This window comes from Lutra lutra, chromosome 13, assembly GCF_902655055.1.
Source record: "Lutra lutra chromosome 13, mLutLut1.2, whole genome shotgun sequence".
Lineage (NCBI taxonomy): Eukaryota > Metazoa > Chordata > Mammalia > Carnivora > Mustelidae > Lutra > Lutra lutra.
This window is the reverse complement of record NC_062290.1, coordinates 75,216,216-75,235,973: the sequence shown is the minus strand read 5'-3', so window position 1 is coordinate 75,235,973 and position 19,758 is coordinate 75,216,216. Positions and strand designations below refer to the sequence as shown.

General features: G+C 42.1%; 1 protein-coding gene across 3 annotated transcripts in view; it reads left to right on the top strand.

The window, feature by feature from the left end:
- FKBP15 (FKBP prolyl isomerase family member 15) overlaps positions 1–19,758 on the top strand; it is a 55,546-nt gene that overhangs the window by 21,801 nt on the left and 13,987 nt on the right. For 2 of the 3 annotated variants that reach the window (XM_047701103.1, XM_047701101.1), the window contains exons 9-19: positions 626–772; positions 4,026–4,168; positions 4,854–4,911; positions 7,853–7,960; positions 10,172–10,274; positions 10,739–10,845; positions 12,533–12,647; positions 14,067–14,176; positions 14,713–14,820; positions 15,261–15,355; positions 16,255–16,357. In XM_047701103.1, the coding sequence (XP_047557059.1) occupies positions 626–772; positions 4,026–4,168; positions 4,854–4,911; positions 7,853–7,960; positions 10,172–10,274; positions 10,739–10,845; positions 12,533–12,647; positions 14,067–14,176; positions 14,713–14,820; positions 15,261–15,355; positions 16,255–16,357 (1,197 nt within the window). The remainder of the gene's footprint in view (positions 1–625; positions 773–4,025; positions 4,169–4,853; positions 4,912–7,852; positions 7,961–10,171; positions 10,275–10,738; positions 10,846–12,532; positions 12,648–14,066; positions 14,177–14,712; positions 14,821–15,260; positions 15,356–16,254; positions 16,358–19,758) is intronic. The other variant, XM_047701104.1, reaches the window with a different exon arrangement.

The following is a 19,758-nucleotide window of genomic DNA, read 5'->3' as shown; positions in this document are numbered from 1 at the left end:
GCCCCACATCGGGCTCTCTGCTCCGCAGGGAGCCTGCTTCCTCCTCTCTCTCTCTCTGCCTGCCTCTCTGCCTGCTTGTGATCTCTATCTGTCAAATAAATAAATAAAATCTTAAAAAAAAAAAAAGAAAAAGCTAAACTGATCTGGTGTTGCATCTTGGCTTAACAGTTTCTCAGTGATCTGATCTTGAGTGAGTTGCTTCACTTCTGTAAGCCTCAATTTTCTTACCTGTGAAATGGAGATAATGCTCCTAACCTTATGAGGTTATTTTAGGGGTTAAACAACATAATGTAAGTAAAGCGCGTACCAGAGTACTTGGGAAATGTGTTTAATGAATGGTAGCTTTTATTTCTCTTTTAATACCATTGTCCTCTCCTCTAATTTCTCTCATCACCCAATATAAACATATTTCATCTAACCCTGGATATGCTGGCTTTTACAAGTGAGTAGCAGCAGTATTCTAGATATTCTTATAACCAACGGGAGATTATAGTTGAATCTGATGTCTCTCAAGAGGTCTAAACCTGAAAGTGCGGAGGAGAGGAGCCTAATATCTGGGTCTTCATCTTGTCTTACGAGGAGACTTGTGTCCTAATGAGCTTTTCCTCTTCTCTGATTCCTGAAGGCCTGGGAGGATGGGATGCTGGGCATGAGAAAAGGAGGGAAACGGTTGCTTGTCATCCCTCCAGCCTGTGCTGCTGGCTCTGAAGGAGTAATAGGATGGACCCAGTCACCGGACTCGATCCTGGTGTATGAGGTGGAGATTCGGCGGGTGAGTGAAATTGTACAGTTTTGTGTTTGATGAGTCCTTTTTGCCTTTAGGTAAAATGAATAAATAAATACCTTTGAAAAAACAAATTCAAGGACTTTTTTTTTTTAAGCAGAAATGGTATAGTTGGACAGGGCAACGGAATCTAAAAGACCACGGATTCTAACGGAATCTAAAGACCACGTCCTTCCTGGTGCTCTATTTAGAGTTTAGAAGAGGTGGTGACTGAACAAATCACTTTGCTACACTAACCTTTTTTTTCTGTCTGTGAAAGAGTGATTCTTACCCAATGCACTTGCCTTGTGCCTTAGTAATTCCATGGCTATAAATTTATTGTATTGCTGTATTCACATAAGTATGCAGAGATATCTGTACATAGACAGAGATACATCATTTCCTCCCTCTTCCACATTATTTGTAAGAGCAAAAACTGGAAACAACTTAAATAGCCATCATTAAACAACTGATTAAGTTATGGTCTTTCATGGAGTAGACCTTTATGCGGTTCCTACAGAATATCCAAAATCTGTTGTTAAGTGAAAAAAGCAAGTCGCAAATCAGTACAGATAGTATGATCTCTTGTGTGTGTATACAAATACACGTAAACATACAAAAATACTTACGTACAATAAGTATGTAAATATATTTACACAGTCGTACACATGTACATATGCATGTATCTATACAGATAGATACATATATGCTTATATTTTCATAGAATATTTCTGAAAGCGTTAGAAGAAACGATCAAAAGTGACTTTATCTGGGAGGGGCGCCTGGGTGACTCAGTGGATTAAGCCTCTGCCTTTGGCTCAGGTCATGGTCTCAGGGTCCTGGGATCGAGCCCTGCATCAGGCTCTCTGCTCAGCAGGGAGTCTGCTTCCCCCTCTCTGTCTTCCTACTTGTGATCTCTCGCTCTCTGTCAAATACATAAAGTCTTTAAAAAAAAATTAAAAAGGGTGCCTGGGTGGCTCGGTGGGTTAAAGCCTCTGCCTTTGGCTCAGTCGTGATCTCAGGGTCCTGGGATCGAGCCCCACATCAGGCTGTCTGCTCAGCGGGGAGCCTGCTTCCTTCTCTCTCTCTCTCTCTCTCTCTCTGCCTGCCTCTCTGCCTACTTGTGATCTCTGTCAAATAAATAGATTAAAAAATCTTTAAAAAATTTTAAAAAAAAGACTTTATCTGGGGAATGGTAATGAATTCAGAAACTTTTTCTTTTTTACATTCTCCTTATTTTCCATTAAAAAAACAATATCAAGAGGGACGCCTGGGTGGCTCAGTTGGTTAAGCAGCTGCCTTCGGCTCAGGTCATGATCCCAGCGTCCTGGGATCGAGTCCTGCATCGGGCTCCTTGCTCGGCGGGGAGCCTGCTTCTCCCTCTGCCTCTGCCTGCCATTCTGTCTGCCTGTGCTCGCTCTCTCTCCCTCTCTCTCTGACAAATAAATAAATAAATAAATCTTTAAAAAAATATATCAAGAGGATGTATAATTTTCTACAGTAAAATTTGTAATGAATTGTGGCTAAATAAATTGCCTCCCTCTAAAAAAAAAAAGACCTTGTTTGCTTTACACTGTGTGTATTAGGTCCAAATGTGATAGTGGTTGTGCCTATAAACAACAGAATACAATACAGAAAATAAATATTATGGTTATCTTTATTGTGGCTGTTATTCCTGCTGCATTCAATGGTATGCTTTTCTTCTTGAGGACTCTTTCCTAATTAAACATCCTTATCTCTGCTGGGTCATTCCAACCTTCTTTTACACATGTGCTTTTAACTGCCTTTTTCACAGCTTTTATATTTTGTCTCAATTTTCCACTGAGTTTGAGGAAGTCATGATTGGTTTTAGATAACAAACCAATTTGAATCCATCAAGACTGGCATTTTATAACCATAAGGAAAAAATATGTCATTGTAAATGGCAAGATGTCATTCTTTTTTATGGCTGAGTAATATTCCATTGTATATATGCACCAGATCTTTTTTTTTTTTTTTAATTTTTAACTTTTATTAACATATTAGGTATTATTAGCCCCAGGGGTACAGATCTGTGAACCGCCAGGTTTACACACTTCACAGCACTCACCATAGCGCTTACCTCCCCAATGTCCATAACCCAGCCACTCTCTCCCTACCCCCCTCCCCCAGGCAACCCTCAGTTTGTTTTGTGAGATTAAGAATCTGTTATGGAAATAAAGAGTCTCTTACGTGCACCACATCTTATTCATCCATTCATCAGTTGATGGACACTATGGGCTGCTTCCATAGTTTGACTGTTGTTTTAGATTTCTTTTTTTTTTAATTTGAGAGCATGCATGAGAGAGAGTACAAGCTAGAGGGAAGGGCAGAGAGAGAGGGACAAGCAGGCTCCCTGCCAAGCATGGACCCCAATGTAGAGCTGGATCCCAGGACCCCGGGATCATGATCTGAGCCAAAGGCAGGTGCTTATCCAGCTGAGCCACCCAGGTGCCCCTTGGCCATTGTTAACAAATTGACATGCTTATTAAAGTCACCCGGCTGCTACAGAATAATACCCAGAGTGATGAGTGTCAGGAGAACGTTATACACTGCTTGTAGAGTATAGAGTAGTTCATCTTTTGTGGTTTGAAATTTAGTGGTATATACTAAAAGTCTTAAAAACGAACATACTTTTCTCCCAACTATTTAATTTCTGGGAATTTATACTTTGGAAATGATTATGTGCAAGGATATAGGTAGAAATTTATTGAAGTATTATTCGTGATGTGACAGGAAAATTAGGAATGAACTGGGTATCTAACAACCAGGAATTGGCAAAATATATTTTGTAGCAGCATAGGTATTTAAGACTTCTGTTCCCAAAATCTTTTTGAGAGTTTTTCCTGTAGATGAGAGCAGGTATGGGCATGCCCCTTGAAATGAGATATAATGTTCAGTAGTTACTAATGCTGTTGTAGATTAATAATTTAGTAACATGGACATATGTTACTAAGTGAGTGAGCAAAGCCACTCACAAAACAGTATGACCCTTTTTAATAAAAAATACACAGGCATACACATAGATATAAATGTGAAATACTGCATCCCAAATTCTAGCAGTGTTGTTGTATCGTAGTTGGATTGTGGGTGATTATTTCTGTTGGCTTATCTACATTTTCTGATTTGCTACAAGGGAACAGGTAATGACTTGTGTAGTGAAGAGTAAGTAAAAGAAAGGACAGTGGAAAGCGCAAGGTGCCTTTTTTGTAGCCTGTTCCAACTGTGCTTGATGGCTCCCTAGGTCAAGTTTGCCAGAGATTCTGGCTCTGACGGGCACAGCGTTAGTTCCCGGGATTCTGCTGCCCCTTCTCCCATACCAGGTGCTGATGGCCTCTCTGCAGACCCTGTTGTATCACCACCCACATCAGTGCCTTTCAAATCAGGGTAAGATCCTGGAGTTTGTTGTTTTTTGTTTTTGTTTTTGTTTTTTTTTAAAGACAGAGAGCACAAGCAGGGGGAGCAGCAGGTCAAGGGAAAGGGATAAGTAGGCTCCCTGTGGGACTTGATCCCAGGACCCTGGGATCGGACCTGAGCCGAAGGCAGATGCTCAAACGCCTGAGCCACCCAGGCACCCCAGATCCTGGAGTTGTATCATGCTCTTTTATTGTCCATAAGAATTTCCTTACAGGGATTCTGAAATTGGGAAGGTTGAACACTAAAATAATTTTAAATAATTAGAAAAAAATGAGATGAAAGAAATGGGGAAAATGCTAGCATCAAGATTTTTCTGACGAGGGATTAACATTCATAGTCTTTAAATGCATTAACTTAGGTGTGTATGAATAACTGCTGAACTCTGGAAGAAAACTGGGTAAAAGGCATAAACATAAAATACATACCGAAGGAAGAAAATATAAATAATAAGAATTTGAATGGAAAATTACTCATTTTCACCAGCTTTCAGAGATTAATGCAAACTGAAGAATGGTTACGATTCTGTTTTGCAGCCATTGAATCGGCAAACATTTTCAAAAACAATTTATTTTTCTAGCATAATCAGGACTTAATGATTATAGATTTGGGATTTTTTTTTTTTTTTTACCTCAGCATATTTCTTACTTGGTTTCAGGGAGCCAGCCCTTCGTAGCAAATCTAACTCCCTCAGTGAACAGCTTACAGCAAATACGGTGAGTATACAAATCTGTCTCCCTTACTCCCAATCTACTGAGAAGGTTTCTTGTGCCTTGGGGTAGGGTAGGTTAGACACCAAAAAAAAAAAAAAAAAAAAAAAAAATCTACTTTATTTTTTTTTTAAGATTTTATTTATTTTATTTATTTGACAGAGAGAGATCACAAGTAGACAGAGAAGCAGGCAGAGAGAGAGAGGGAAGCAGACTCCCTGCTGAGCAGAGAGCCCGATGCGGGGCTCTATCCCAGGACCCTGAGATCATGACCTGAGCCGAAGGCAGCGGCTCAACCCACTGAGGCACCCAGGCGCCCCAAAAATCTACTTTATTGATAGCTCCTTCCTGGGGAGTTACTATAAATTGGATGGGCTTCTGCATGGGCTGATCTGGGTTCAAATCTTCATTCTTGTAAATTTGTGGCCTCTAATTTTCTGATCCTCTGCTTCTTCATTATTAAAATAGAAATAATTCTCACAGCCCCTTTTGTTAGGGTTCTTGTGATATGTTCTCAGAGCGCTAAGCTTAGAGCTTACATAAAGTAGGACTTCACTAAGGAAGATTTTTATCCTCAAGAGATATTTTTGAGATTTAAATGAAATAATGTGTGTGGAGTTTTTAGTATCACGTTTGACATATCGTAAGAGCTCAGTTAACATTCGCTCTTACTATTACCATAATTACTGCTAACACTACATACTTCACACTTTGGTTCTCTTAGATGGATTGTGCACTAATTCACCAACTAGCAGACTTTGAATTGGTCTCTGTTTGTTTCCCTAACTGTAAGATGGGAAGACTAGCGTACAGTTGTAGTAAAATTAGGATTTGAATGCCTTTGGGAGCATGTGCACTGTACTTTCCTGCTGCCCTGCTGGGTTCAGGAAGGCATCTTGAGTTTGCTGTGTGAGTGTGAGATGAAAGCCTGTAGCCTTCACCTACCGTGTTGGGAAACAGGATAATTGCTTGGAGTGAAATTGGTGATTTCTTTCTCTCTAGCCCTAGTTTACTTATTTATATTCAGCCCAAGGCAGGAATTATTAAGCAAATAATTGATGTGGTGTGTGAAAAAAGTGGTCTCCGAAACCTGGAAGGTTAAGCCAAAGAATCAAGAAAATTAAAAAACTGTAATCTCAGATCTTTGAACAGTCACAAAATTTGTTTAGTATTGGTTCTATGATACTTTAATTTAATTTAATTATTTATTTATTTATTTTTAAAGATTTTATTTATTTATTTGACAGACAGAGATCACAAGTAGGCAGAGAGGCAGGCAGAGAGAGAGGAAGGGAAGCAGGCTCACTGCCATGCAGAGAGCCCGATGCAGGGCTCGATCCCAGGACCCTGGGATCATGACCTGAGCTGAAGGCAGAGGCTTTAACCCACTGAGCCACCCAGGCGCCCCGGTTCTATGATACTTTTAGACAGAGCTACTTTGTCACCTGTTTCTAAGCTTCAGTAGCTTCCAGTGGACTAGTGGTCTCCAACCTTTTTTAAAATTTTCTTTTGTCTTTTTAAAGTTTTTTTTTTCTTTTGAAGCAAAACTCACTATCCCTTTTTTTTTCTTTTTACATTTAAGTTTTTATTTTTTGTTTTGAGGAGGTAATTACATTCATAAGGTTCAGTTATTAAAACTATATAACAGGGTATACATTGAAAAGACTTGCTGTCAACCCTACCTTTGTGTACCCCACTCATCTCACTCTCCTTTTAGGTAACTGCTTTTATTAGTTTCATATGTATTCTTTTAGTGTTTCTTTATGCAGATGGAAGCAGATAGGAATGTATATTTTATTTCTGCCTCCTTTCATAAAATATAGCATAGTATATATATTATCTACCATGCCTTTTATGTTACAGTATATATAACAATATCTTTCCATGTTAGTGTACAGAAAGCTCCCTCTTTCTTCTTTTTTCCTGTGGATTGCAGTATGCCATTGTGTGATATGGTTTATGTAACTAGTCCTCTTTTGATGAACCCACCTTTCTTTGATTATGTGCTTCCAATCAGACAAGGAAGAATGAACACATACTCCCAGTGTATCTATCTATTTATAAATTACATACATAAAGTACTGTCCATCCCTGTAAATAAGCTTAATGTCTTATATTTACCACAGCTTAGAGATAATTCCAAAATAGAGGTTATGGTCATCTCTCTTGTTTTAAAGATTTATTTATTTTTTTGAGAAAGCAGGTGTGCACTGCACCCACAAAGGTGTGGGGAGGGGCAGAGGGAGAGAATCTTCAAGCAGACTCACCACTGAGCGTGGAGCCCAACACAGGGCTCCATCTCAAAACCCATGAGATCAAGACCTGAGCCGAAATCAAGTCAGATGCATAACTGACTGAGCCACCCAGCTGCCCATGATCATCTCTTTTATACCCAGTAGATCAACATGTACACCCTTGGGGGTATGTACTCTCCACTCTGAAGGCTGCACTTTGGACCGGTTAATGGATACAGATGCCTCTAGCACAGGGGCTATTGAGTAGTCAGTGCCAAGTCAGAGCAGAATGAACCTGAATTTGGAACAAAGAGCTCCTGTTTCCTTTTTTCCCCAAATTTCTTCTGAATATCTATCTGCTGAATTGCTCCCACTGTTTTCAGAGGGTACTGTCATGTAAGATGCCTCCCTCCCTTGATCTGTACTTAGTTTTTCATCTGTGTAAAATGAGACAAATTATGCCTGCCGGGGAGACTTGATTGAAATGAAGCAATATGTATGGAACCACTTTGTCCATTCCAACATATAGGGAATTATTTGTACTGCTATTATTAATTGTGACCCAAGAAATCGTTAATTCTCATTTTGTCAAAGAAATGGTTTCAAATCGGTATAGCAAGGGAACTAGTGGAAGGGTTTGATGGCAGAGCCAAAGACTGAGCTAAAGGATTGAGCCTTGATTATAGTGATTCTTGTAACTTTTCTCTTTTTAGAATCCTGATACAGTCAAAGCTAAGTTGATCTCTCGGATGGCTAAAATGGGCCAGCCCATGCTCCCCATCCTTCCACCACAGCTGGATTCCAATGATTCAGAAATCGAGGTATGACCCCTGGGCTCTGTTAGAATGAATAGTGAAGACACTTCTACATTATGTTAAGTCCTTTTGGTTAAGAGTTCTACTTTTTCTGCCTGTAACCCAGAATTATCATGTAGAAAGCTTTATTTAAAATGGTACATGTGTTTCCACTGTGATTAGCACTTCCCCTGAGAAATGGAAGCAATCCCCCACATCTGCCTCAAGAATGGGGGTTAAGTAGTCTGTATAGCCTTCTACTAGACTCTCTACTGTCAGTAAAAATCACACGTTAGGCAGTGTGGGGCCTAACCTGTAAAAGATGCTAAAAAAAAAGATGTTGATTGAATGTTTAGATTCTCTTGGGAAATGTTGGTCTTCCCACTGATGTTACCTATTACTAAAGATGGCACTGTATTGTCTTCTTGAGTTTGTATGTGCTGTGATTGTTTTGAAGGTCAGAAATTTTATTGCAGTGAAATCTATCAGTTTTTTCCCTTTGTTTTTTGCTTTTAATGTTATGCTTAGAAAGCCTTCTTACTTTCAGGTATTATAAACATCATATGTGTTTTCTAAAAATATTATTTCATATTTTGATATAAAATTTTAATCCATATGGAATTTGATGTATGATATGAAGTAGCTCATTTTTTTTTAAGATTCTATTTATTTATTTGACAGAGATCGCAAGCAGGCAGAGAGAGAGAGAGGGAAGCAGGCTCCCCGCTGAGCAGAGCCCGACGCGGGGCTCGAACGCAGGACCCTAAGATCACGACCCAAGCCGAAGGCAGAGGCCTAACCCACTGAGCCACCCAGGCACCCCTATGAAGTAGCTCAGTTTTAACTTAGTTCTTTGTCCATTGGTTTTTAGTCACTTAATGAGTAAAATCATCCTCTCCGTTGAATTGAAACACTTCACAGAGATTAATAGAGATTGATTTTTAGGATTCTTTGACTTTGATGTAAAACAAAAGCAAAGGTGATGCTCTTAAAAATTTTTTCTAGCATAGGTTTTATTTTTCATAATTTTGTTTTATTTCTTCCTGGAAAAGCTGTAAGTAGATTTAATATTTTAGTATATGTGCTACCAAAGCGAGCGCTAGATTTAACATTTTAAAGGAAGATAGGATTTCTAGGGCTTTTTGTTATAGGTTTGATTTTTAGCTGGTTCTGGAAATTAAATTTTAGTAAGGTAATACTGTTATTAAAATTTTTAAGTGCTACTTATTCATTGTAGAATGATTCAAATTACAAGGAAAGAAAATATATACTTATCAAGAAGTGTATTCTTCTTTATTATTGCTTTGTAACCTGATTTTTTAGATTAGTATTGTGAATATTTATGTTAATACTAATATGAATAACATAAATTAACATAAGTAAATAAAACAAAGCATTATTTCCTTTAAAGGTAGCTCAGTGTTCCGTTAGATCGATTTATCATAATTGCTTTCATTCTGTTGTTACACATTTAGGTGGATTTAGAGCTGAAGCAATATAAAACTAGCATGCTTTTCCAGAAATGCATAATGTGTTTTTGAGAATATCAGGGGGCAAAGGGAAGTTTTAAAGTAAAAAAATGTCAAAGAGATTTCAGCTTTTGAACTGTAGGATAGCAAAACACTGTATATTGTGCCCCAAGTTTTTCTTTTCCTTGTGTGAATTGGGGAAGATATTTTTTGGATAACTTTGTTTAGAATTATAGTAGGGACCAACATTGCTTTGACTTTTATGAAAAGAAAGAATGGGGACAAAACACTCTAAAACCACATTATCCAAAAAGCGATCCAAGTGTGATGAGGGGCAGTGAATCCTGCTCTGTGTGATCTTCAGTGAGCACCTTGAGGTCTGTGGAGATGATCTGGCAGAGAGAAGAGGCTGCACTGTTGCCTGAGTTTCTTTGCAATAGACCCTTCTTCCATGGGAACAGACTGGTCAGGTTAAAAGGGTAGCTGCTGGTTTGGAAAGTGGTACATTCTGGAGAGCAGTCATCTTAGCTGCTTCAGTCAATAAAACATCAACAATTTAGAACATTCGAGCAAATTAAATATACTTAATTATTTGGTATGATTTACAGGGAGAAGGGATCTCCCCACAACCCACACCCTAAACTCTTGCCTTTCCTTCCTCTTCTTTGCCTAGAAACACTGGCTATAAGCAGGTTTAGGGTGACAGTGAGCCTGGTCTGCAGCTAAGGACCCACATACATAGTCACCCAAGTGCTTGTTCCTGTTTCAGGATGCGAACGCTCTGCGAGGAGCTGCACTGCCCGTGGCAGCCCCGGTCGCGCAGCCGTCCCTACCGCCCACACATCCAGCCTTGCCGCAGATGGCCGCACCGGGTAAGGGGCCTCTCCGGCTCTGCAGATAACCAGAGTTAGCATCCTGGGTCCTTCAGTTGTCAGGCTGCATTGTCTGAGTACTGAGAGCTGGACTAGAGTGTAGGACTTGTCGGTTTATCCCTGTGCACAGCGTTTTCCGCCCTAGAGAGGGGTTTGGTCTGCGTGCTTTGTCTCCGGCCGTGTGGCCTTGCCAGTTTTGGAATTGTGCTCTCAGCTGAGACACTTCCCTGTGTGTAATTGTGCACTTACCGTCGGCAGATGGGACTGTAGGTCTGAGTCACATGTGCCCGAGAACCCCAGGTTCCTTCTTCTCACCCGCTCCTGAGACTCCAGTAGATCTGGTTTCGGGAGGACAGGTGAGGAGAGTGGTCAAGTGAAGCCTGTGGCAGAATGTAAGGTACTAGTCCAGACTTTTACCAAGAAACCAGGGTGGGTGACAGTGGAAACTTCTTGTTCTCTCGTAGCGCCTCAGCCATCTGTTTCTGGCCTCCGAGCACCTTCTCCTGCTTTAATGCAAGTTGCATCTCTTGACTCACACTCCACTATGTCTGGCCATGCCCAGGCCTTTCAGGTAACAATGTTTTTAAACCATATCAGTTTCAGGCTGTAATTTATTAGGTTCCAGTCAGCCCCTCTTCTCCCTTCTGCACAGTCTTGTGGTAGCAGTTCCCCACTTCTGAATCTGTCATTTTCCCCCTTCCTGAGCAGCCACTATCTCATCTCTAAACCAGACAAGGATTATCTCCCTTGCAGGTTGTTGTAAAGCCGAAAGGCAAGAACAGGCAGAGCACCTGGTACATGGCCTGGCAAACAGTAAAGGCCCAGTCAGCATTTGTGTCCTTTCCTTTGTACACAGCTCTCCTTGAGACATATAAATGCAAGTCCCCTTCTCTGGTCTGCTAGAGCCGAGAGGCTAAGGTTCTGCACTATAGGTAGCAGAATACTTGGAGGTTGAGGTGTATAGAAAATACAGGGGCACTCTGTTGTCTAGTTACCCTCCAAACGGGAGCTCTGAAAGTAGGATATTTTTCTGTTTTCACAGAAGGTAGTCTGCTTTTGCTGTTTGCCAGGATAGTGGGCTCTTACTAATGACACATTTGGTGGGTGAACATACTCCCAGTGATAAGAGGGCTTCACTTCTTGGTGATTCTTAGTAGACTGGTGGGAGTGATGGTGAGCGGGCTATGCCCCCATTGGAACAGGATATATTAGAATTAAAAGAAATCCCACCTTGCCCTCTCCCTGCTCTCTAGTGGACAATTCTGTCGTATAGACTAAATTTTGGTTTTGGTTTTATATTTTAAATAATGGATGGGTAGTTTATCTGTCCCTGGAAATGAGTTGGATTTCCTTAACTCGAAGAAGAATAACCATCATCATTTAAAAGAAAGCTGCTGTTCATTGAGCATTTACCATCTGCTGGGCACTTAATTTACCAGTTCTGAGGAACTTTACCTATATATCAAGTCATCTAGTCCACACAACAGCCCTGAGTGACATTACTGTTGTCATCTCATAGTTCACGTGACCAAGGTTCAGGGGAAAAGGAGAGCTCTTGGTCACAAGAGAGTTAGAGTCTTGTGGGAGAGAGCCATCCTTTGGAGACTCATGGATTTACTTTGGAATCCCAAAGAACACCTGTCCTTTGATCCCAGTGGAAACTCAGCTGAGTGTCTGTTTTTATTTATTTATTTATTTATTTATTTATTTTTAACGATTTTATTTATTTTTGCGTGCATGCATGCATGCATACAGCTACTCCTGGAGTAGCTGTAAGGAGAGAGAGAGAGCACATGTGCACACAGGGGCAGAGGGAGAAACAGGTTTCCCACCAAGTAGAGAGCCCCAGGACTCCGTCCCAACAACCTGGGATCATGACCTAATGATCCAAAGGCAGACACTTAACTGACTGAACCACCTAGGGCGCCCTCAGCCAAGTCTCTTTACAGTTTCTTAGACCATCAGTAGGCCTGACAGCCAGGAACTGAATTCCTACTTAATTAAATCATAGTGCCAGAGGAGCAGGGAGTGACCTGAGACAGCCTTCCCTCACTTTCTGGGGAGGACTTCAGTGACACGGCTCTGTGTCTCTGGATGACAACAGAGAAGTCTGCTGCAGTGCCTTCCCACTACCAAATCGGGTCTCATCTGTCTCCAGCTTTAACAGATTTGTATCTCCTTCCAGCTTACTCTCTTTATTCCATTAAGACAGATGAAGCAGAAGAGAGCGCTCTGACTATACCTTGGCGTTTTCTCAGCCCTATGCAGGTATGCAAGCCTACACTTATCCCCACACATCAGCCGTCACCTCCCAGCTGCAGCCCACCCGGCCCCTGTACCCCGCTCCGCTCTCTCAGTCTCCCCATTTTCAAGGTAGGCCATGGGCCCTCCATGTCTTGTCTTCCACTCTTGCTCTGCTCTCCATCCTCCCACCCCCTTTCCATTTTCACTCCAACAGATCTCTGCTTTTTTTTTTTTAACAGCTTTGTTGAGATGAAATTTATGTATCATACAGTTCACTCAATGTAAGTGTATAATTTAGGATTTTTTTCAGTAAGTTTACAGAATTGCACAACCTTCACCGCAATCCAATTTTAGAACATTTACATCTTCCCCCCAAACCACCTTATGCCCACTTTCTGTTTTGTTTCTTGCATTTTCTCCCTCCAGCCCTTTTCCATTGCTCAATCAGTGTGACTCTGTAGAGTTTCTAGAAAACAGTAAGAGAGTGAAATGTTGGGGAAATCAGGAGAAAGCATGGTAACTGTTGGTGGGTGTTCAGTATCTCAAATGAAAGCTACTTTGTTAACATTTTTAAATTATGGTAATCATATGCTTTTATAAAAAAGTCAACACAAAAGAGTATAAAATGAAAAGTTACTCCATCACACCCCCACCATAGGAAACTGTTGTTGACAGTTAACTTGGGTAACTTTTCAGTTATCTTTCATGCAAGTACCAAGTGTGCATAAAAGCACACTGATATAAAAAATGAAACAAAATGTAATTTTTTATAACAAAACAAAATAAAATGTAAAAAGCTGGCATGCTATTCTACCTTCTTATTCTGTAGCTTATCTTTGGTATTAGGACAATGGTAGGAAGGAGCCAGTATATCCTACAATGTAACTTATGGTCCCAGATTGGTAAGGGTTTCATGGATGCTACCTTTGTCTGGAAACCCTGTCATTTCTCCATCTGGGAGGCCATCAGATCTCACCTCTGTGAAGCCTTCCCTGATTATTACCATCCCTTCTTCCTCTCTTCCCACAGACATAACTGTCTATGTGTCACTGAAAGGTTAATGTTGCTTTTCTTTATGCTCTTTTTGTACCTTGTATGTGGTCCATTTTTTGCACTTACAACACTCTGTCGTAATGATCTGTTTCCATGTGAGTCTCCCCACCAGACTGTGAGCTCACCAAGGGCAGGAACCGGGTTTCGTTCGTTGCTGGACCCCTTGTACCTGGTACCATGTCTGGCTTGAAGTTGGATGAGTGGAGAAGCAGCCTGAGCTCTTAGTGCTGTGGCAGACCAAAGTGGGCATCCTTGTGCTCTGGACCAGGCCGTACCCCTCGATGCATTTTGCAGGAGCAGAGCTTCTTTACTGTTAGCTTTGGAGCCCTTTTGCCTCTGTGTCTTCTATGTCTTCTGACAGTGTGCACCTACAGCATTTCTTATTTTGAGATGTTGATTTCTTTCTTTCCTGTGCTGAAAGAGCTGTTGGCTTTTCCTCACACAGTACCTTTTGCTCTAGTTTCATAAGGTTCTTTTTGGCTTTTGTCTGCTTAGGATCTGGTGACATGGCTTCATTTCTCATGACTGAAGCCCGGCAACATAACACTGAAATTCGTATGGCAGTCAGCAAAGTGGCTGATAAAATGGATCATCTCATGACAAAGGTGGGTGAGTCAGGGTGGGGGCTGTGTTGAAAGTGGGGGAATGAACAGTGGGTACGACAGGAAGCAATCAGGGCTATGGGTAAACTCTTACTTGGTTTCCTGCATCCCTAGTAGTCAGCAATTATTTCCCTAGAAGGTTAGTTTTTTGTTTGGCATCCAGTTGGCAGAAGAAAACTCAGGCTTATGTTAAAGATTGTCTCAGAAACTCGTTAAGCCTTTCCAAAAGGTCAAAAGGTCTTAAGTGGTCAGATCTTGGGTAAGTTTTATTTCTCCATTTAAAAATTTCTCTCGGGGCGCCTGGGTGGCTCAGCGGGTTAAAGCCTCTGCCTTCGGCTCAGGTCATGATCCCAGGGTCCTGGGATCGAGCCCCACATCGGGCTCTCTGCTCAGCAGGGAGCCTGCTTCCCTTCCTCTCTCTGCCTGCCTCTCTGCCTACCTGTGATCTCTGTCTGTCAAATAAAAAAAAAATAAATAAATAAAAATTAAAAAAAATAATAAAAATTTCTCTCAAAGTCTTTCCGTCCCCACATTTGTAGGTTGAAGAGTTACAGAAGCACAGTGCTGGAAGCTCCCTGCTGCCTCCCAGCATGGCGCTTACAATGGAAACAAGCATGATTATGAGCAACATCCAACGTATTATTCAGGTAAGAGGGATTGGGAAGAGAACACAGCCTGGAGGTCTTGCTCCCTTCTCTTCCAGGATGCACTACCCTCTGAAACCTCTGCTGCCCAGATAGCATGTGATCAGTGCTACACTGAGTTGGGAAATTCTGGAAAATCCATTACAGCCTAATTTGGTCCAAGTGACTTATCACTATAGAGTCACAAGGAAACATTTCTTTTGGACTGTATTTTAGAATTTTGCTTCATTTTGTGGCCATTTCTATGTTTAATCTGTCAGGCATCGTGATTTATATCTATTAGTATGATATGATGTTTTAAATATTATATCGATGTGGACATAAGTTCTAGTTTTTTATCTCAAAATTTGTAACAGTGTCGCCTGTCAGTTCAAGTTGACTCCCTTATATCTGGCACTTTCCTCCCAAAAACTTAAGTTATACATCATATATTTTGATTTTAGGAAAATGAAAGATTGAAGCAAGAGCTCCTTGAAAAGAGCAGTCGGATAGAAGAACAGAATGACAAGATTAGTGAACTAATTGAACGAAATCAGAGGTAATGACAGGTATGGGGCACTGGCTAGGATGGACAAAGGGTTTCATTTGTAAATGCCCAAGGTGGATAAACATGTTTTTTTTTTTTTTTTTTTTTTTTGTTTTAGGTTTGTTTATTTGTTTGTTTTTAATTTCACAGAGAGAGATCACAAGTAGGCAGAGAGGCAGGCGTAGAGAGGGGGTGGGGAAGCAGGCTCCCTGCTGAGCAGAGAGCCCAATGCGGGACTCGATCCCAGGACCCTGAGATCATGAACTGAGCTGAAGGCAGAGGCTTAACCCACTGAGCTACCCAGGTGCCCCAATAAACATGTTTGTTTAGGGTAGTTTATGTGTACTGGTGCTATTTCTGTTTCCTGCCTGTCGTGTGAATTATTTGTTTTCTGAGAGGAATTCTGGTAGGAAGAACACACTAGGCTGTAATGTCAGGCAGACTTGTTTTGAATCCCAGCTCTGCTCCTCTTTTGTTGGGTGGCTTTGGGTATTTATTCCTCCTGGCCCTCACTTCTTCATCTGTAAAAGTAGTGTTAAAACTTAGAACACTCTTAGAAAATACTGTCAACTCTCCTCTCTAGTCTGTGGGCTATTTCATCAACCAGAACTTCACCAATTTCCATATAAAGCCCAAACATCATGTAATTTTTTTTCCCGACCCTTCTGAAGAGTTTGGTGGCAGGGGAGCGGGAGTGTGTGGTCAGGGGAACATGTAGCAAATAGCATTTCACTTAGAAAATCATTCTTCCATGTTTCTCTTTTCTAGTGTCTCTTGTCTCCCACTTGATGGGGTTGGGAGAGGTGGCAGGGGAAGGTGAGGGGGAAAGTGCTTTCTTTTCTTCTCCCCTCTCCTCTTTCATCCTTCCTTCCCCCTCACCACACATGCGTATCTTTTCCCCTATGTCACAGATATGTTGAGCAGAGTAACCTGATGATGGAGAAGAGGAACAACTCACTTCAAACAGCCACAGAAAACACACAGGCAAGAGTATTGCATGCTGAACAAGAGAAGGTAAAGTAACGAGGGAGAGAAAAGCCCATCAGGACGTGTAGAGCTAAGGAGTGCTCCTGTGTACGTACTTACCAGTCTGCTTTTCAGCAAAAGAAAAAAAACTTGCCATCATTGGGAATAGAACCAGAAAGCTTCTAACAGATTTTACTATATCCCCCGCCCCCAAACTTCTATTTTTTTTTTATAAAGATTTTATTTATTTCTTTGCCAGAGAGAGAGAGAGAGAGAGCATGAGAGTACAAGCAGGGGGAGTGGAAGGCAGAGGGCAGAGGGAGAAGCAGGCTCCACACTGAGCAGGGAGCCTGATGGGGGACTCGGCCCTGGGACTCTGGGGTCATGACCTGAGCTGAAGCCAGATGCTTAGCCAGCTGAGCCACCCAGGAGTCCCCAGACTTCTGTTTTAAAGTGCGCTTTGCAATGAATTGACTCAAGAACTATCACTGGTGTTAGTAATTTGGTTAAGGTGAGGATTACATTGTTTATTAGCAAATGAAATTTATTCTCCTGACCCAATCAGAAAATTCCCATTATGCCATGTAATAAACACTTTAGTGAAATTTAGGATTGTCTAGTTTATTCCTTCATCTACATCTGCCAGAGCATTTTTAAATACTGCTGCCTGGCTTCAGTCCATTCGGAAGGAGGCATTTCCACCTGTCCCTGGAGTAGCTATAAGGAAGACTGGTGGGTCTTGGCCTGGGCTGATGCTGACACTCCTCCTGTCACTCTCCCGTCGCTGCTCCAGTGACACTGTTTATCTCGAGTGGAGTTCCGTTTGGGCTACTGCTCCTCAGCTGGAGATCTTGACCCAGCCATCTGCTGTTATCTCTGAGGTTTAAGTAATAGGTTATATTTTGTATTTGAATTTTTCCTGAACACTGGGAGAGTTGAGTGGAATGTACTTTATAACCCATGGGAGCTTACTCACTTTAGTCCATCACATAGTCCGGTAATGCTGAGGATTCCTTACTTACGTCTCATGCTGTTACTATTCTCTGTGTTCTCTTAGTTATAGTGCCCCAGGAAGAACTAGCTCTGACCCCTTGCCCCCTGATGAGCAGTGCCTTGCCCTCATAGCCCCGTTCCCAACTTGACCCCAGTCCGGTCTCACTGCTGCTTCCCACGTCCCTCGTTTGTTGTGGCTGACTGCTCGGGCCTGGATCAAGGTCAGCAGCCTGTGACGCTGGCATCGCTCAGCACTTCTGGAGTCACCTCACTCTCCAGTAACCATACGTTTTACTATTTCTCCTTCCTCTACTTTTATTTTCTTGCTCTCATTTACTCTTTTTTTAATTTTTTAGTCTGTAGGCCTGGCAGGGACACCCAAGTATATTGTTTGGTCGAGCTGTTAGACCTGTTATTCAGGTCTAATTACTAGAACTTGTTCTAGATCAGTGCTTCCCACACTCTAGTCTGGCTGCCTCCCGATCATTAGAGGTGCTTGATTAAAAATACATATTCTTAAACTTCACCTTGAGATTTTTTTTTTTTTTAAGATTTTATCCATTTATATATTTGTCAGAGAGAGAAAGCACAAGCAGGCAGAGTGGCAGGCAGAGGCAGAGAGAGAAGCAGGCTCCCCGCCAAGCAAGGAGCCCCATGTGGGACTCGATCCCAGGACCCCGGGACCATGACCCAAGCCAAAGGCAGTGGCCCAACCAACTGAGCCACCCAGGTGTCCCACACCTTCAGATTCTTATTCAACATTATGTAGCCGAGGGCTGAATCTGTACTTTTCAGAAGCTCCTTTTGACTCTGATGCACAGCCAGCTAGGATTTGCTGCTCTTTGTCGTTTCTTTTGCTACAAGCTCTGGCCGTGGCAGCTGGGCGCCTTTGTTTTTAGGAACTTCATCATGTGATTCTCATGTTGCACATCAGTGGGGTGTGTGTGTGTGTGTGTGTGTGTGTGTGTTCCAGTAAAATTTTATTTACAAAAACAGGCAACAGGCCAGTTTGGCCTGGGGGTCAGAGTTTGCCAGTCCCAAGAGTTAGCTTATTAATCCACCCACAGGATTCCTTTTTTTAAAAAGATTTATTTATTTTAGAGCGTGTGTGCAAGCAGGGAAACTGGCAGGGAGAGAGAGGGAGAGAATCTCAAGAAGACTCTGGCTCACCGTGGGGCTGGATCTCGTGGGCCTGGGACGATGACCTGAGCTGAAATCAGGAGTCAGACGCTCAACCGACTGACCACCCAGTGGTCCCATATTGATAAACAAAATGGTTGGCACAGTGCCAGGCAGCTGGTGGATGCTCTGTCTTTAATAGCAGAACATGCAGTAGTCACAGCAGTGAGAACGGCTCTCTTAAATCCCCACCAGGTTCTAGGCACCATTCTTCCCACGCATCTGAGAGCATCTCCCGGGCTGAGGAGCGCTGTGCTTGGGAAGCTGGGTACCAAGTATCACACGCCTCACTGGACACTTTGACTCAGTGACACTTTTCAAGGCTCAACTCCCCCTGCTTTCCTTTTGCTCCACTTCTTGCTTACTTGACAGTCGTCCGTGTGAGGGCTGTCCTCCCAAAGGGAGATCATCAAGGTCCTTTCATCCCTGGAGGCAGCTCTCTGCCTTAAACGCAGCTGAGAGAGTTTGGACTGAGTGCTCAGTGGACATTTGGTGAACAGAATTCATTATTTTTCTCTGTGACGGGGTTAGTATTTCCACAGAAAACCCTGGACTAATGGAAGAGCTATCGGAGGTCACCTGGTTTGACCTTCCTGTTTTACAGAGCACACACTGTGGCCCAGAGCGAGGAAGCAGCTTGCCTAGGGCCTCACTTCCAGTCAACTGTGTCTTTTCTTTTGTCAAATTTCCATTTTGCTTTGATACCATTTTCCTGCTTCTGACTTGAACGCTTCTTTTTACTTGTTTTTCTGAACCCTTGGTTCTCCGCGCCTTTGCTTTCTTTTCATCCCTTCGCTGTTTTCTCTGTGCACACAGGTGTGTTTGGGTGAGAGTATTACTTGTCATGCTTCTCATAGGCCTTTCCAAGTAAGGCCCTGAGATAAAAAGAGCTTTTGAGTGACCTTTCACTCTGCTTGTCCTTTGGTGAGAGAGGGACCACCCATCTCACGGTTTCCCGTCCAGTGACCTTCAGCCCTTCCAGTGGTCTTAGCTGCTCCAAGGCCTTTGTAAGTGGCCCTCATTGTATTATTTGTGAGCTCTCAAGCTGCAGACAGACATGAAGCTCTCTGGGTGCTGTGTGAGCTCAGGTCCCAGTAGGCCACGTGGGGCAGGACAGTGACTTAAACTTTGATTCTACTTGGGGCAGATAGATGAAAGCCCCTCTTCTGTCTGGAAGTTCTAGCTGCCATTGTCCTCTGTGTTTAACAGGTAAAAACCTAAGGCTACTGAATAGCAAAAGTAAGTATCTTAGGTCTCATACTGTTAAAGAAAAAATT